The sequence below is a fragment of the Thunnus thynnus genome, chromosome 19 (genome assembly GCF_963924715.1).
Source record: "Thunnus thynnus chromosome 19, fThuThy2.1, whole genome shotgun sequence".
Taxonomy (NCBI): Eukaryota; Metazoa; Chordata; class Actinopteri; order Scombriformes; family Scombridae; genus Thunnus; species Thunnus thynnus.
In genome coordinates this window covers 2122660-2140471 of record NC_089535.1, presented here as the reverse complement: position 1 = coordinate 2140471, position 17812 = coordinate 2122660, and the positions used below count along the sequence as shown (strand labels likewise).

At 38.7% G+C, this 17812-nt stretch overlaps 2 protein-coding genes across 2 annotated transcripts; both read left to right on the top strand.

Annotated features, from left to right (window-relative positions):
• The first annotated feature begins 1084 nt into the window (after nucleotides 1-1084).
• Nucleotides 1085-5368, top strand: LOC137171153 (chemerin-like receptor 1). Its single transcript, XM_067574926.1, has 2 exons — nucleotides 1085-1270; nucleotides 3163-5368. The coding sequence occupies exon 2, from the start codon at nucleotides 3174-3176 to the stop codon at nucleotides 4275-4277; it is 1104 nt and encodes a 367-aa protein (XP_067431027.1). The 5' UTR covers nucleotides 1085-1270; nucleotides 3163-3173; the 3' UTR covers nucleotides 4278-5368.
• A 6635-nt stretch (nucleotides 5369-12003) lies between these two features.
• Nucleotides 12004-16336, top strand: LOC137171120 (chemerin-like receptor 1). Its single transcript, XM_067574881.1, has 2 exons — nucleotides 12004-12091; nucleotides 13989-16336. The coding sequence occupies exon 2, from the start codon at nucleotides 14000-14002 to the stop codon at nucleotides 15098-15100; it is 1101 nt and encodes a 366-aa protein (XP_067430982.1). The 5' UTR covers nucleotides 12004-12091; nucleotides 13989-13999; the 3' UTR covers nucleotides 15101-16336.
• The last annotated feature ends 1476 nt before the right edge of the window (nucleotides 16337-17812 follow it).

The window sequence follows — 17812 nt, the reverse complement described above, 5'->3', positions numbered from 1 at the left end:
TCCTTCTGCCAGAAGGGAGATACTGAAACAGATGGTGAGCTGGGTGGAGAGGGTCATCCGTGATCTTGATAGCTTGTGAGATGGTATGCTGTGCGTATATGGAGTCCAGTGTGCCGAGTTACAACCTATCACCTATCTTTGATGCTCTGGTGATAATTCTATCCATTTTCTTTATGTGCTCATATGTGTTTCCGTACTAGACAATAATCGATAGTGACAGGATCCTCTGGATTATGACTGTGTAAAAATTGGACCAGTGGACCTTTCCTGACCATACACACTGATTAATCAGGATTTTGACTGTATTGTAATTGACATAGCAGTTGTTTTACAACTCATAGTTGTTGTTTTTTTTTTTAATTTTTACCTCAATATTCCATGAGTACAGTACAACTTTGATGCAATTTCACTGCTCATCAACTTCTTTACAAAGTTTTCAGCTGCCTTGACATCTACCTAGTATTGAGTACGATAAAATGTATGTAAAACCTGAGGCGGAAGAAATAAAATGCAAATACCTCAAAAGGAAATGAAAAACAAACAGGCAAGACAAAAGAGGGTGGGGGTGGGGGGGGTGGGGGGGGGGGGGGGGGGGGACCCCATGTGTTTTGAAATTTTTGAGGAAATCTGATTGAAAGAGCAATCGGTACATATGCCAACCAAGGCCTGTGCAATACTTTCAGTAGTAATATTACATCTAAAAACATGTTAGAAAAAATGTAATCCTGCTTCAGATCTGTTTTTGTTTGCAGGGACAGATTTACGGAGGCACCAGAGTTTGTGTGCAGCTTCAAGTGGATAGCGGAAGAAAGGGAGTTGCCTTCCATTTCATAAAACTCTTTGGCAACCCTAAATTATTGTCAGATGCTGCTCGGACTTTCTTGCGACATAATGTATTATGTAACCTACATCCAAATGTTGATTAAAATGGTCAACACAAGAGCACCAACACAGTAAAAGTGTGAGGTAATGTAGTGCTATACTGTATCTACAGCACATATACATTATGTATCTCATCTATGAATGAAGACAATGTATGGTTTTAGAAAATGTGACAAAACTTATTTTAATCACAATGCATAAACAGCCAAAGTTTATGCAAAAGGGTTTATGGGCTTCAAAAGATAGAAGTGCATGCTGCTTGTGTCCCCGCCTCGATGACAAAACACATTTGTCCTCCACACATTAAGCTATATTAACCTGTCAGGGTTTGATCAGAGTTATTTCTGCTGCAGACACATCCTCACCTGACTGGAGAGCTTTGAGAAAGGTACTGTACCTTTGTTATTCTCAGAGTTTCATATTTGTAGCATGATATGAATCCACAAGGTAGAAATAAGACCATAAAAATATCAGCTTTTGGATGGATGAAGTATAAGAATGATAATGTTATAATTTATTTAATGTGTTTTGTTCAATAAGGTTGGCTGATGCTCTTTTGCAGTAACACACTGTTAAGAGTTTGGTAGAATAATAGAGGTATAATAACAAGGACGGACTGAGTCAATAAATGGACAGAAAACTGACAAGGTTCACATTCAGTGGAAGCAATCACCAGCAGACAGAGAACTCTTAATAAGAATGGTCTTAAAGTTATAGAGAGGTAAAATATTTTGATTTTTAGATGGCATTGCACATTTTTCCATGAGATCACTGCTTTACTACAGTAAAGGCGGTTTTTACTAAATCAGGTCTGGTTTGGGGCTCATGGAGCATCAAATAGTCACAGGAGCTGCAGCGCCACAACAGCGGAAATGAGATATAAAATGGAGTTTTGCCTGCAAGGGCTTTGTAGAAATAAGTACTAGTGGTTACTATGTCTCTATGACAGGGAAGCCCAACCAATTTTATCATATTGTATGCAGTGGTGAGTGCTGTAATTATCACTAGAGATGAACCTGAGGGCCCCAGAGGCAGCAGCATGTGGATATATGACGTCCCCAAAATCCATAACTGAGAGAAAAACCTCAATCCTCTTTTACTACCCAAAGGGAAGCTGCTGTTTCTGTACAAGTCAAGCTTCAGTCACAGTTTATCAATAAGATACATGATATTGAATTGTAACAATATTAAACCTAGAGTGGAGTATGTACTGTATATTATAGTAATTACTGTGTGTCTTTGGATCTGGAGAAAAGGATCAATTTTGTTTTTGCCAGTAGTGTTTGTGGGAATGTTTTCTACATGCTTAAATTTGTTTCATTAGTCATGACTAACATGCCAAAAAGTGCTTTGTAATTTCCAAAGAAATCTGATAAAGAGTAAAAAACAGGAAGCTGATAAAAAGAACATTTGCGATCATAGACCTGTGAAATGCTAGTAGTACTATACTATATCTACAAAAGCACTGAAAGATCTTTTGCAGCAACACCCTGTTTAGAGTTTAGTGGAATAATAAAACAAGGAAGGAGTCAATAAAATGGACAGGAAATAGAAAAGGTTCATGTTCAGAGGAAGCAATCACCAGCAGACAGAGAACTCTTAATAAGAATGGCGTTAAAGTTATAGAGGTAAAATATTTTGATTTTTAGATGGCATTGCACATTTTTTACTAAATCAGGTCTGGTTTGGGGCTCATGGAGCATCAAACAATCACTGGAGCTAATTAAGTATGGGCCAGAGCACTACAAATGGCAGGAATGAGAAAATGGCACTTTATCAACAAGAACAATCTCATTTACATAAATAGTGAGCAGAACAGGCCCCAAAAGTGATGCCTGCGGACAACCTTGGTAATAGTCAGGAACTGAGATTTGGGCATTCCTGCCTTAATAAAAATATCAATAAATTAGATAAAAATTGGTATGCTGTTTGTAGGTGGATTTTCACTGTAGACTAATGATTATGTTGAACTAAGTTGAGACTTGCACAGAAAGTTGAGAATCATTCTTCACCTTTTCTTCAAACACTTTGTTGGGACAAGAAAATAGGTTTAATGAAATAATAATAATAAATAATGAAGTAACCATTTGGACTGTCAACAGAGGAATTTCCGACAACTTTGCATAGTTGGAGTCAAATCTTTGTGAAAAGCAGATTCATAGGTTATTTTTAAGAGCTAAATTCATTTTGAAGTGTGGGTTGAGATAGATAGATACATAGCTAGTTACATAGATATAGATGAGGGGGAAATTACATTTATTCTTCCTTTTACTGTTGCAGATCTCAAGACAATGATGGACATGACTGCTACACCTTCCAATGACACCAATATATCAGGTGAATGTAAAGTAAATGGCTCTTCTGATGACACCTATGCTCTGACAAGGTCTCTCAACATCATGTCTGTCGTTATCTACTCCCTGGATTTCATTCTGGGAGTGCTCGGAAATGGAGTGGTTATCTGGGTGACTGGGTTCAAGATGAAGAAAACAGTGAACACAGTTTGGATCCTCAACCTTGCTGTTGCTGACTTCCTCTTCACAGCTTTCCTTCCTTTTAGTGTGATATACACAGCTTTGGGTTTCCACTGGCCTTTCGGCAAGTTCATGTGCAAACTGGACAACACAGTAAGGTTTCTGAACATGTTTGTCAGCGTCTACATTCTGGTAGTGATCAGTGTGGACAGATGCGTGTCTGTGGTGTGGCCTGTCTGGGCCCAGAACCACCGAAGTGTACGCAAGGTGTCAGGTGTGAGTCTGGGTGTTTGGGTACTGGGTCTGATACTTAGCCTTCCATCTTTCATTTTCAGGGACATTGTGCAATCATGTGATAATGTAACAATCATCATCTGCTACGACAACTATGACTTTTCTGATGGCTGTAAAAGACCATCTGAGTTAGGATTGCTTCGTTTTAAGGCCATGACCATCATCCACTTCCTTCTGGGTTTTGTTGTCCCCTTCACTATTATTGTCTCCTGTTATGCTGTGATAATCCATCGTCTCAGGAGGAACCGCACCAGGGCCAGCCGCTCAAGTCGCCCCTTTAAGATCATTGCTGCCGTTATCACTGTTTTTTTCCTGTGCTGGGCTCCCTTTTACATCATGTATCTAATTGAGATGTGGTATTACATTGATAATGTGTCAAGTGGAGTATTAAAACTTGTCATCACTATCGGGGTCCCTTTAGCCACCAGCCTGGCCTACCTTAACAGTTGCCTGAATCCACTGCTGTATGTCTTCATGGTCCAAGATTTCAAGGATAAAGTTCGCAAATCCATCCTGAATGTATTTGAGACTGCTTTCCAGGAGGAGGTTTCCCACTCGCACACTGACACAACGTCAGTGGACACCAGTCAGAGACTTGACGAGTCAGTTCTTAATACTCAAGTATAAGATTGTGACATGAATAAACAATTACTGAAACAATAATATTGACATAAGTGTAAATGTATATACAGTACTAGTCAAAAGTTTGGACATACTTCCTCATTCAACTGAATAGGAAGGTGTATCCAAACTTTTGACTGGTACTGTATCAAATTCCTTTTTTATTTCTTTTATTGTCTTTATAAAAGGACTTAGATTCCCAAATTGAAAAATTAGAACCTGTTGAAGTTTGATTAATGTCAATTTTATGATTAGCAAGCTGATTAGGTCAAGCAAAGTGTTCTAGATCTTAACTCCACTTACAGTATTAACAATCTGGTTGAAAGGACTGATGGTAATATTGTACAATAAGGTGGCAGCTTCATAGTTAACTTGGGTTAGGTGTCCATTATTCCTTAACCTCAAGACAATATAAAACCACAGAAAAATGGAATGGCCCATTTATTTTATGTATGGCTGTGGATATGAATATTGTGACATGTACCATGAACTATGAATGATTGTTATTGCAATACTTGCTCATCATTATTTTTACATTTTCAAAATAATATTTTTGACTTGGCTTGTGCCTGGAACCTGGAATCATGATCATTTACCATAACTACCGAGCTGTCAATCATAAGACATACTTTTTGTTGTTGATTGTTCTTTTTCATTTTATGTTAGACTTTCTTCATAATATTAATTGACCAGCAGAGGGAACTGTTTTACATTGCAGGTGCCTCTTAGATCATGGACATAGATGTAGATCAAGCACAGCAAGCATCAGACTTCTGAAGTGTTTTCCAGTCATCACTCATTTGTGATTATGTATAAATATGTTGGGTAGTTCTTTTATCTCAAAGTCGGTTATTATCAGTAGCTTTTATATCATGTGCTATTACTCTGATAAGCTCAGTTGGATAACATTCATGATGAATTTGTTCATTTTATTTGTAAAATAATTTAGACATCAAAGTAAATTTATAATAAAATTTTTCAAAATGAAAAACAAGATCCTTTAACAATATAATTTTACACAAAGTATATTTGTAATCCTCTGTAACTGCATATCAGCTTTATGTTGTGTTTGAATTAAAAAGAGAAGTCAACTAGAACTGTGAGTGGATTGTGGAAACATTTTTGCCTAGGCAACACTGTGGAAGTGGATTCAATTAGATAGATAGATAGATAGATAGATAGATAGATAGATAGATAGATGGATGGATGGATGGATAGATAGATAGATAGATAGATAGATAGATAGATAGATAGATAGATAGATAGATAGATAGATAGATAGATTCAGTTTGCTCAGTGTGCCTCTCCACCACAGATCTTAACGGGTCCAATCTCCTGCCCAGCACTTAGCCCGCTTTTTTGACCAGCTTGTCTAATTGCTTGGTGTTCTTGTCTGTAAGGCTGCCTCCCCAGCACACTGCAGAAAAAAAGACTGCACTGGCCACCACCGTGTGGTAGAACATGGTCATCATTTCCACACACACATCAAAGGACCTCAGTGTCCGCAGAAAGAACAGGCGGCTCTGCCCCTTCCTGTAGAGGGCATCGGTGTTAGAGGACCAGTCCAGCTTGTCATCCACAAGGACCCCTAGATATTTGTAGGTGTGCACCACTTCAATGTGATTTTCACTGGCTCCAGAGGGGGCTTAGACCTGCGGAAATTCACGATCATTTCCTTTGTTTTTGAGGTGTTCAGTTGAAGGCGGTTTTTTCGACTCCAGTCAATGAAGGCTGTTATTAGATCCCTGTATTCGCATTCCTGTCCATTCCTGATACACGCTACAATAGCAGTGTCATCCGAGTATTTCTGGATGTGGCAGGACTCAAAGTTGTATTTGAAGTCTGAGGTATACAATGTGAACAGGAATGGGGCCAGTACAGCCCCCTGTGGAGCCCCTGTGCTGCTCATTACTGTCCCAGAAACACAGTTCCCCAACCTGACAAACTGTGGCCTCTCTGTCAGGTAATCAGTGATCCAGGAAACAAAGGAGGGATCAACTCCCATCTCTCTGAGCTTGTCTTTGAGTATGATGGGTTGGATGGAGTTGAATACACTTAAAAATCAAAGAACATGATTCTTACATAAGTGCCTGATTCCTCCAGATGAGAGAGGGCATGGTGGAGCATGTAAAGGACAGCATCATCCACTCCAATGTGTTCTTTGTATGCAAAGTGCAGGGGATCTGGTTTGTCTTTGACCTCAAGCCTCAGTAGGCGTAGAAGCAGACGCTCCAGGGTTTTCATGATGTGCGACGTAAGGGCCACCGGTCTGTAGTCGTTTAGTTCAGCCGGACATTTTATTTTTGGTATTGGTACAATACAAGATGTTTTCCACAAAGCCGGGACCCGCCCCAACTGTAGACTCAGGTTGAAGATCTTCTGGAGAGGTTGACACAGTTGGGCAGCACAGTCTTTAAGTAGCCTTGGACACACACCATCTGGGCCTGCAGCCTTCCCAGAGCAAAGTCTCCCGAGCTCCAACTTCACCCCCATCTCAGTGACAACTGGAGTAGCTGCAGCAGTAGAGATGGACACATGTGTAGGAGGAGGAGAAGGAGGAGCTGTGGTGGAGAAACACACATGTGGAGGAGAAGAAGGAGCTGCAGGTGAGATGCATCTATGTGGAGGAGAAGGAGCAGCAGTGGAAGTGGGTGTGGCCACAGTGTCAAATCTGTTGAACGGGTTAAGTTCATTGGCTCTGTCCACATCACCCACTATTGGCTGTCTTTTCTTTTTGTTGTAGCCAGAGATGGTGTTGATTCCTCTCCACAACTCCCGGATGTTGCTGTGTTGTAAATTTCTCTTCAACTCATGTTGCAGCTGTTTGAGCTGTTCTTTGTCCCGTCTCTAAAAGCTTCCTTTTTCTGGTTGAGGATTGCTTTTATGTCACTTGTGATCCAGGGTTTGTTATTGGGGAAACATCGTATATAAGAATGGTAATGTTATTAATTATTTAATCTATTTTGTTAAATAAGTTTGGCTGATGCTCTCTTGCAGTAATGCACTGTTAAAAGGTTGATAGAATAATAGAGGTATAATAACAAGGACAGACTGAGTCAATAAATGGACAGAAAACTGACAAGGTTTAGATTTAGTGGAAACAACCACAGGCAGGCAGAGAACCGTTAATAAGAACGGTCTTAAAGTTACAGAAAGGTAAAATATTTTTAGATGGCACTGCAGATTTTTCCATGAGATCGCTGCACTAACAGCAAAAGCAGTTTTTACCAGATCAGGTCTGGTTCGGGGCTCATGGAGCATCAAACAGTCACTGAAGCTGATTAAATATGGTCCACAGCACCACAACAGCGGAAATGACACATAAAATGAAGTTTTGCCTATGAGCATTTAGTAGAAATAAGTACTAGTGGTTACTATGTCTCTATGACAGGGAAGCCCAACCAATTTTAGTATATTGTATGCAGTGATGAGTGTTGTAATTATCACTAGAGATGAACCTGTGGTCCCCAGAGGCAGCAGAATGCGGACATGTGACATCCCCAAAATCCATAAATGAGAGAAAAACCTCAATCCTCTTTTACTACCCAAAGGGAAGCTGCTATTTCTGTACAAGTCAAGCTTCAGTCACAGTTTATCAACAAAGTACATGATATTGAATTGTAAATATATCATCAAGCCAGATGCCAAGATATTTGTATTCTGTGACCAGATCATTGCTGCCATTATCACTGCTTTTTTCCTGTGCTGGGCTCCCTATTACATCATGACTCTAATTGAGTTATGGTCTTACATTGATAATACGTCAAGTGGAGTAATAGAACTTGTTTTCACTATGGGGGTCCCTTTAGCCACCAGCCTGGCCTATCTTAACAGTTGCCTGAATCCACTGCTGTATGTCTTCATGGGCCAAGATTTCAAGGATAAAGTCTGCAAATCCATCCTGAATGTATGTGAGACTGCTTTCTGGGAGGTTTCTCGTTTGCATACTGACACAAAGTCAGTGGACACCAGTCAGAGCCTTGACATGTCAGTTCTTAATACTCAAGTACAAGGCTATGACATGAACAAACAAATGCTGAAACTGCACATTAAAAAATAATTCTGACACAAATGTAAATGTATACACAGTACTACTCAAAAGATTGGACATACTTTCCTATTCAACTGAATGGGAACGTGTGTCCAAACTTTTGACTGATACTGTATCAAATTCCTTTTTTATTAGGGCCTGAGCCCCAAAGGGGCGAAGACCCTCTTGTAATTGTCCTGTTTGTTTCTTCTTTCTTCTTTATTATTCCGCCACTTAAACCCTAAATTTGACCCCCTAAACATGCTCAAAAACTCACCAAATTTGGCACGCACATCAGGTCTGGTGAAAAATTTGATAAAATGTAAAAATTTACCCCCAAAGTGCCAAAATGTGCTCGAGAGCGCCACCTATGTTACTAAAATGGCTGCCACGGCCCGTAGGAATGTCGTAGAGAGATCGAACCAAAACTCAATTATTTGTCTCATCAAGACCTACAAATCATACACTGACATCCCTGACCTAAATCCAACAGGAAGTCCACAATAAGCCCATCAAAGTACCACCTTTCCCCAATTTTGGACCCAGAAGAAACGCTATCTCCTCCTCGGGTGTTAATGGTATGGGCTTCAAACTTTTATACATGACTTATGACACTGTGCTGAACAAAAGTTGTTTTGTAATAACTCGAACGGTTTGGATTTTATAAGCTCTGAAAGTTGTAGTACCGCATCGCACCTTACAATGTAAACCAATGGGAAGGCAATCTCTGGGCATGGACTTTGTGTCAAACTGATGCTTCTGACGTCTAAACTATTAGTCTGACCACTTTCAAACCTGTGTCAATTGATTCACGACGAAATATCCTACAAACAGATGTGATTTTTAATATAAGATTTGGCCAAAGTCATGGGATTTATGAGGATATTTCACAAGAAGAGGCCTCTAAAATCCTGCTCTCCAACTGAGAGGGAGAAGGAGGGAAGAAGGGGGGGGGGGTAAAGTCAGACCTATCAGCCCAGGTCTGAAACAATCTACATGCTTGTGACAGAAACCATTGGACTTTGCCACGCCCCGAACAGTAAAGGATAGAAAACACATGTAAATTCAAGATTTGTAGGTCAAAGTCTCGTGACTCATTTAAAGTTCAAATGAAGTTTGTATCTAAAACTATGTGGAAGCAGTAAATGTTCAAAAAAGTGTGGGTTTGCTCACACTCTCCATTCAAATATATGAGTATTTTTCTGTGTCCAGCTGCAGTTACTTATTGTCTCTACACACCTGACAGTACACATGTCAATCAAACTTTGACCAGGTCATGTGGGTTAAAAGTCTTTATTTTCCTTAAAATAGATTTGATGAAAATTAGGAAGTTAATTTCTTTTACAAACAAACTCCTCAAAAGATTTCAATTTATTTATTGAAATTAAAGTGAATGGGCCCAAAACTTGCATGATTTTGATGACACAGGTGTGAGCAAGACAGACATGTCTCACCCTGCAGAAAATTGTCATCCTCACACCGTTGAGATTTGATGTTTCGCCATGACACAGGAAATTGCTATAACTTTATTGTACATGCTCCAGTCTGCACCAAACTTTACATGTTTGTAAAGTCAGACCTGGCAGAACAGGTCTGGAGACATCTACATGCCCGTGACAGAAGCCCTTGGACTGCACCGCGCCCTGACGTGCGCAAAGGTGCGAAGGCCCGTTCAACGCTGCTTGCAGCTTTCATTTCTTTTCTTGTCTTTATAAAAGGACTTAGATTCCCAAATTGGAATATTGGAACCTGTTGAAGTTTGATTAATGTCAGTTTTATGATTAGCAAGCTGATTAGGTCAAGCAAAGTGTACTAGATCTTAACTCCACTTACAGTATTAACAATCTGATTGAAGGGACTGATGATAATATTGTACAATAAGGTAGCAGCTTCATAGTTAACTTGGGTTAGATGTCCATTATTCCTTAACCTCAAGACAATATAAAACCACAGAAAAATGGAATGGCCCATTTATTTTATGTATGGCTGTGGATATGAATATTGTGACATGTACCATGAACCATGGATAATTGTTATTGCAATACTTGCTCATCATTATTTTTACATTGTCAAAATATTATTTTTGACTTGACTTAGCTTGTTTTACTGCATTCATGTGGTGGATTCATTAAACGTATTTGACTGATAATAAAGTGCTGCCATTTCGTGCATGCTCAAAACTTGTGTAACTGTCACCAGAGGAGTTGTGAAATTTCTGAAGTAGTCTTATTGAAAGAGGAATAGAAATATTTGCTAATCTAGACCTATGCAATACCTTCAATACTATATAAACTCTAAAACTATGTTAGAAAAGATATATCCTAGCTTCAGATCAGTTTTGCTTGCAGGGATACAGAGACACCACAGTTTGTGTCCAGCTTCAAGTGGACATTGGCAAGAATGGAGTTGTCTTCTATTTTTATAAAACTCTCTGGAAATATGTAACTTACATTCAGATGTTGATTCAAACAGTCAACACCGGAACACCACTGAAAACATGAGAGGTGCTGCCAAGGGTGTAATGTAATATAAATAGTATAAAGGGTACAGTTAGGGTATAATGTAGTACTATAGTGTATCCACGTAGTTCATCTATCAGTTAAGACACTGTATGGTTTTAAAAAATTGTGAAAAATGTTATCAATCACAATGAATCAAGTTTGTTTTATTACCACATGATTAGACTGGTGGAATTAATGTCAGTATAGATGGAATAGCTGTAACAATACATCACATACAACACTACTGCAAACATAAAGGACATAAGTGCAAAAGAAGAAACATACAGTAGCTTACACAGCTCCACATACCGTACAATACCATTAGACCAACTTTTGTGTATTCATCATACGTACATACTCTTCAAATAATTGATTGGTCGTGGGTGGGTTGGGAGGGACCTAGCAGTTGTTTTACTACTCATAGTTGTTTTTTTTTTTTTCATTTTTACCTCAGTATTCCATGAGTACAGTACAACTTTGATGCAATTTCACTGTTCATCAACTTCTTTACAAAGTCTTCAGCTGCCTTGACATCTACCTAGTATTGAGTACGATAAAATGTATGTAAAACCTGAGGCGGGAGGTATAAAATGCAAATACCTCAAAAGGAAATGAAAAACAAACAGGCAAGACAAAAGAGGGTGGGGGGGGGGGACCCCATGTGTTTTGAAATTTTTGAGGAAATCTGATAGAAAGAGCAATCGGTACATATGCCAACCAAGGCCTGTGCAATACTTTCAGTAGTAATATTACATCTGAAAAACATGTTAGAAAAAATGTAATCCTGCTTCAGCTCTGTTTTTGTTTGCAGGGACAGATTAACAGAGGCACCACAGTTTTATAAAACTCTTTGGCAACCCTAAATTATTGTCAGATGCTGCTCGGGCTTTCTTGCAACATAATGTATTATGTAACCTACATCCAGATGTTGATTAAAATGGTCAACACAAGAGCACCAACACAGTAAAAGTGTGAGGTAATGTAGTGCTATACTGTATCTACAGCATATATACATTATGTATCTCATCTATGAATGAAGACAATGTATGGTTTTAGAAAATGTGACAAAACTCATTTTAATCACAATGCATAAACAGCCAAAGTTTATGCAAAAGGGTTTATGGGCTTCTAAAGAGAGAAGTGCATGCTGCTTGTGTCCCCGCCTCGATGAGTGCAATGACAATGCACATTTGTCCTCCACACATTAAGCTATATTAACCTGTCAGGGTTTGATCAGAGTTATTTCTGCTGCAGACACATCCTCACCTGACTGGAGAGCTTTGAGAAAGGTACTGTACCTTTGTTATTCTCAGAGTTTCATATTTGTAGCATGATATGAATCCACAAGGTAGAAATAAGACGATAAAAATATCAGATTTTGGATGGATGAAGTATAAGAATGATAATGTTATAATTTATTTAACGTGTTTTGTTCAATAAGGTTGGCTGATGCTCTTTTGCAGTAACACACTGTTAAGAGTTTGGTAGAATAATAGAGGTATAATAACAAGGACGGACTGAGTCAATAAATGGACAGAAAACTGACAAGGTTCACATTCAGTGGAAGCAATCACCAGCAGACAGAGAACTCTTAATAAGAATGGTCTTAAAGTTATAGAGAGGTAAAATATTTTGATTTTTAGATGGCATTGCACATTTTTCCATGAGATCACTGCTTTACTACAGTAAAGGCGGTTTTTACTAAATCAGGTCTGGTTTGGGGCTCATGGAGCATCAAATAGTCACAGGAGCTGCAGCGCCACAACAGCGGAAATGAGATATAAAATGGAGTTTTGCCTACAAGGGCTTTGTAGAAATAAGTACTAGTGGTTACTATGTCTCTATGACAGGGAAGCTCAACAAATTTTATCATATTGTATGCAGTGGTGAGTGCTGTAATTATCACTAGAGATGAACCTGAGGGCCCCAGAGGCAGCAGCATGTGGATATATGACATCCCCAAAATCCATAACTGAGAGAAAAACCTCAATCCTCTTTTACTACCCAAAGGGAAGCTGCTGTTTCTGTGCAAGTCAAGCTTCAGTCACAGTCTATCAATAAGATACATGATAATGAATTGTAACAAACCCAGAGTGGAATATGTACTGTATATTATAGTAATTACTGCATGTCTTTGGATCTGGAAAAAAGAATTAATTTTGTTTTTGCCAGTAGTGTTTGTGGGAATGTTTTCTACATGCTTAAATTTGTTTCATTAGTCATGACTAACATGCCAAAAAGTGTTTCGTAATTTCTAAAGAAATCTGATAAAGAGTAAAAAACAGGAAGCTGATAAAAAGAACATTTGCGATCATAGACCTGTGAAATGTTAGTAGTACTATACTATATCTACAAAAGCACTGAAAGATCTTTTGCAGCAACACCCTGTTTAGAGTTTAGTGGAATAATTAAACAAGGAAGGAGTCAATAAAATGGACAGGAAATAGAAAAGGTTCAGGTTCAGAGGAAGCAATCACCAGCAGACAGAACTCTTAATAAGAATGGTGTTAAAGTTATAGAGAGGTAAAATATTTTGATTTTTAGATGGCATTGCACATTTTTCCACATTTTTTACTAAATCAGGTCTGGTTTGGGGCTCATGGAGCATCAGACAATCACTGGAGCTAATTAAGTATGGGCCAGAGCACTACAAATGGCAGGAATGAGAAAATGGCACTTTACCAACAAGGACAATCTCATTTACATAAATAGTGAGCAGAACAGGCCCCAAAAGTGATGCCTGCGGACACCCTTGGCAATAGTCAGGAACTGAGATTTGGGCATTCCTGCCTTAATAAAAATATCAATGAAATTAAATAAAAATTGGTATGCTGTTTGTAGGTGGATTTTCACTGTAGACAAATAATTATGTTGAACTAAGTTGAGACTTGCACAGAAAGTTGAGAATCATTCTTCACCTTTTCTTCAAACACTTTGTTGGAACAAGAAAATAGGTTTAATGAAATAATAATAATAAATAATGAAGTAACCATTTGGACTGTCAACAGAGGAATTTCCTACAACTTTGCATAGTTGAAGTCAAATCTTTGTGAAAAGCAGATTCATAGGTTATTTTTAAGAGCTAAATTCATTTTGAAGTGTGGGTTGAGACAGATAGATACATAGCTATTTACATAGATATAGATAAGGGGGAAATTACATTTATTCTTCCTTTTACTGTTGCAGATCTCAAGACAATGATGGACATGACTGCTACACCTTCCAATGACACCAATACATCAGGTGAATGTGAAGAAAATGGCTCTTCTGATGACATCTATGCTGATCTGAGAAGATCTCTCAACATCATGGCTGCCGTTATCTACTCCCTGGATTTCATTCTGGGAGTGCTCGGAAATGGAGTGGTTATCTGGGTGACTGGGTTCAAGATGAAGAAAACAGTGAACACAGTTTGGATCCTCAACCTTGCTGTTGCTGACTTCCTCTTCACAGCTTTCCTTCCTTTTAGTGTGATATACATAGCTCTGGATTTCCACTGGCCTTTCGGCAAGTTCATGTGCAAACTGGACAACACAGTAAGGTTTCTGAACATGTTTGTCAGCGTCTACATTCTGGTAGTGATCAGTGTGGACAGATGCGTGTCTGTGGTGTGGCCTGTCTGGGCCCAGAACCACCGAAGTGTACGCAAGGTGTCAGGTGTGAGTCTGGGTGTTTGGGTACTGGGTCTGATACTCAGCCTTCCATCTTTCATTTTCAGGGACATTGTGTCAGATGGTGATGAAACAATCATCTGCTACGAGAACTATGACTTTTTTGATGGCTGTGGAAGACCATCTGAGTTAGGACTGCTTCGTTTTAAGGCCATGACCATCATCCACTTCCTTCTGGGTTTTGTTGTCCCCTTCACTGTCATTGTCTCCTGTTATGCTGTGATAATCCATCGTCTCAGGAGGAACCGCACCAGGGCCAGCCGCTCAAGTCGCCCCTTTAAGATCATCGCTGCCGTTATCACTGTTTTTTTTCTGTGCTGGGCTCCCTTTTACATCATGTATCTAATTGAGATGTGGTATCACACTGATAATATGTCAAGTGGAGTATTAGAACTTGTCGTCACTATCGGGGTCCCTTTAGCCACCAGCCTGGCCTATCTTAACAGTTGCCTGAATCCACTGCTGTATGTCTTCATGGTCCAAGATTTCAAGGATAAAGTTCGCAAATCCATCCTGAATGTATTTGAGACTGCTTTCCAGGAGGAGGTTTCCCACTCGCACACTGACACAACGTCAGTGGACACCAGTCAGAGACTTGACGAGTCAGTTCTTAATACTCAAGTATAAGATTGTGACATGAATAAACAATTACTGAAACAATAATATTGACACAAATGTAAATGTATATACAATACTAGTCAAAAGTTTGGACATACTTCCTCATTCAACTGAATGGGAAGGTGTATCCAAACTTTTGACTGGTACTGTATCAAATTCCTTTTTTATTTCTTTTATTGTCTTTATAAAAGGACTTGGATTCCCAAATTGAAAAATTGGAACCTGTTGAAGTTTGATTAATGTCAATTTTATGATTAGCAAGCTGATTAGGTCAAGCAAAGTGTTCTAGATCTTAACTCCACTTACAGTATTAACAATCTGATTGAAGGGACTGATGGTAATATTGTACAATAAGGTAGCAGCTTCATAGTTAACTTGGGTTAGGTGTCCATTATTCCTTAACCTCTAGACAATATAAAACCACAGATAAATGGAATGGCCCATTTATTTTATGTATGGCTGTGGATATGAATATTGTGACATGTACCATGAACCATGAATGATTGTGATTGCAATACTTGCTCATCATTATTTTTACTTTATCAAAATATTATTTTTGACTTGGCTTGTGCCTGGAATCTCTTTCTCTAGTATTGTACACTGATATATATGGTGGATACAGATATTATAACGGATGCCACTCATCTGATGCAACACCTCATGACGAGGTTAAAGAGGAAATCATGGTTGTGGTTTATCTTTCACCTTTAGATCTGGGGCACTGTGCTCAAGCTTTCCTCCCTTTTTAACCTCATAATAATTTACTGTAACTACTAAGCTATTCCAGTCATCATCAGTCATTTGTGATTATGTATAATTATGTTGAGTAGCTCTATTACTCTATTACTCTGATAAGCTCAGTTGGATAACATTCATGATGAATTTGTTCATTTTATTTATAAAAATAGTTTGGACATCAAAGTAAATTTATAATAACTTGTTTTAGAATGAATTTCAATGTTTTTACACTCTTTTCATGGAGTAAAAAACAAGATCCTTTAACAATATAATTTAAATAGTTTACACAAAGTATATTTGTATCCCTCTCTAACTGCATATCAGCTTTATGTTGTGTTTGAACTAAAAAGAGAAGTCAACTAGAACTGTGACTGGATTGTGGAAACATTTTTGCCTTTACTGTATAGTGTATGTTTTACTGTATTCATGTGGTGGATTCATTCAACGTATTTGACTGATAATAAAGTGGTGCCATTTCGTGCATGCTCAAAACTTGTGTAACTGTCACCAGAGGCGTTGTGAAATTTCTGAAGTAGTCTTATTGAAAGAGGAATAGAAATATTTCCCAATCTAGACCTATGCAATACCTTCAATACTATATAAACTTTAAAATTATGTTAGAAAAGATATATTCTAGCTTCAGATCAGTTTTGCTTGCAGGGATACAGAGACACCACAGTTTGTGTGCAGCTTCAAGTGGACATTGGCAAGAATGGAGTTGTCTTCTATTTTTATAAAACTCTCTGGAAATATGTAACTTACATTCAGATGTTGATTCAAACAGTCAACACCAGAAAACCACTGAAAACATGAGAGGTGCTACAAAGGGTGTAATGTAATATAAATAGTATATAGGGTACAGTTAGGGTATAATGTAGTACTATAGTGTATCCACGTAGTTCATCTATCAGTTAAGACACTGTATGGTTTTAAAAAATTGCGAAAAATTTTATCAATCACAATGAATTAAGTTTCTTTTATGACCACATGATTAGACTGGTGGAATTAATCTCAGTATAGATGGAATAGCTGTAACAATACATCACATACAACACTGCTGCAAACATAAAGGACCTCCTCTCCATCTGTATGCATTTGTGTAACATCAATGCATGTCAATAACTTTGCTTCTTACCCGGAGTTTTTTTTGTGCTTTCTCATCTCACAGGAAACCCTGGATTCTGGGCCGAGCGTTCGCGGTCCTTCACAGTCCTGATGGCATCCTTCCCTGGCTATTGATACTTATACTTGTTGTTGTTGTTATGATTGTTGTTCTTCTGTCCCCCCTCCCCCTTTCCCTCTCTCTTTCTCTCTCTCAACCCAACCGGTCAAAGCAGATGGCCGCCCACCAAGAGCCGGGTTCTGCTTGAGGTTTCTACCCGTTAAAGGGGAGTTTTTCCTTACCGTTGTCTCCAAGTGCTGCTCATGGGGGAATTGTTGGGTCTCTGTAAATTAAAGAGTACGGTCTTGACCTGCTCTATGTGAAAAGTGCCTTGAGATGACTTTTGTTGTGATATGGCACTATATAAATAAAAATTGATTGATTGATTGATTGAAGTGCAAAAGAAGAAACATACAGTAGCTTACACAGCTCTACATACCGTACAATACAATTAGACCAACTTTTGGTTGTATTCATCAACTGTACGGCTTTGGGGAAGAAGCTCCGGTTAAGGCGTTCTGTCCTGTCTCCTTCTGATCTGTAGGGCTGTAGTCAACAAAAGAAAATCTTGGTCGACTGAAATTGTACATAATCTTCAACTAATTGATTAGTCACGGGTGGGTTGGAGGGGGGGGGTGATGTAACGGGACAGAGTGCACAGTGAACTCACATTTCTCCGTTTTGCCTCTTCAGGTTAGGCTAACCTATTGTTGCTAACTTTAGAGCTAACCACATTCACTTTCCAGCACTTTTCTTTATGTGTTTAGATGTGTTTCCGTACTAGACAGTAATCGATAGTGACAGGATCCTCTGGATTATGG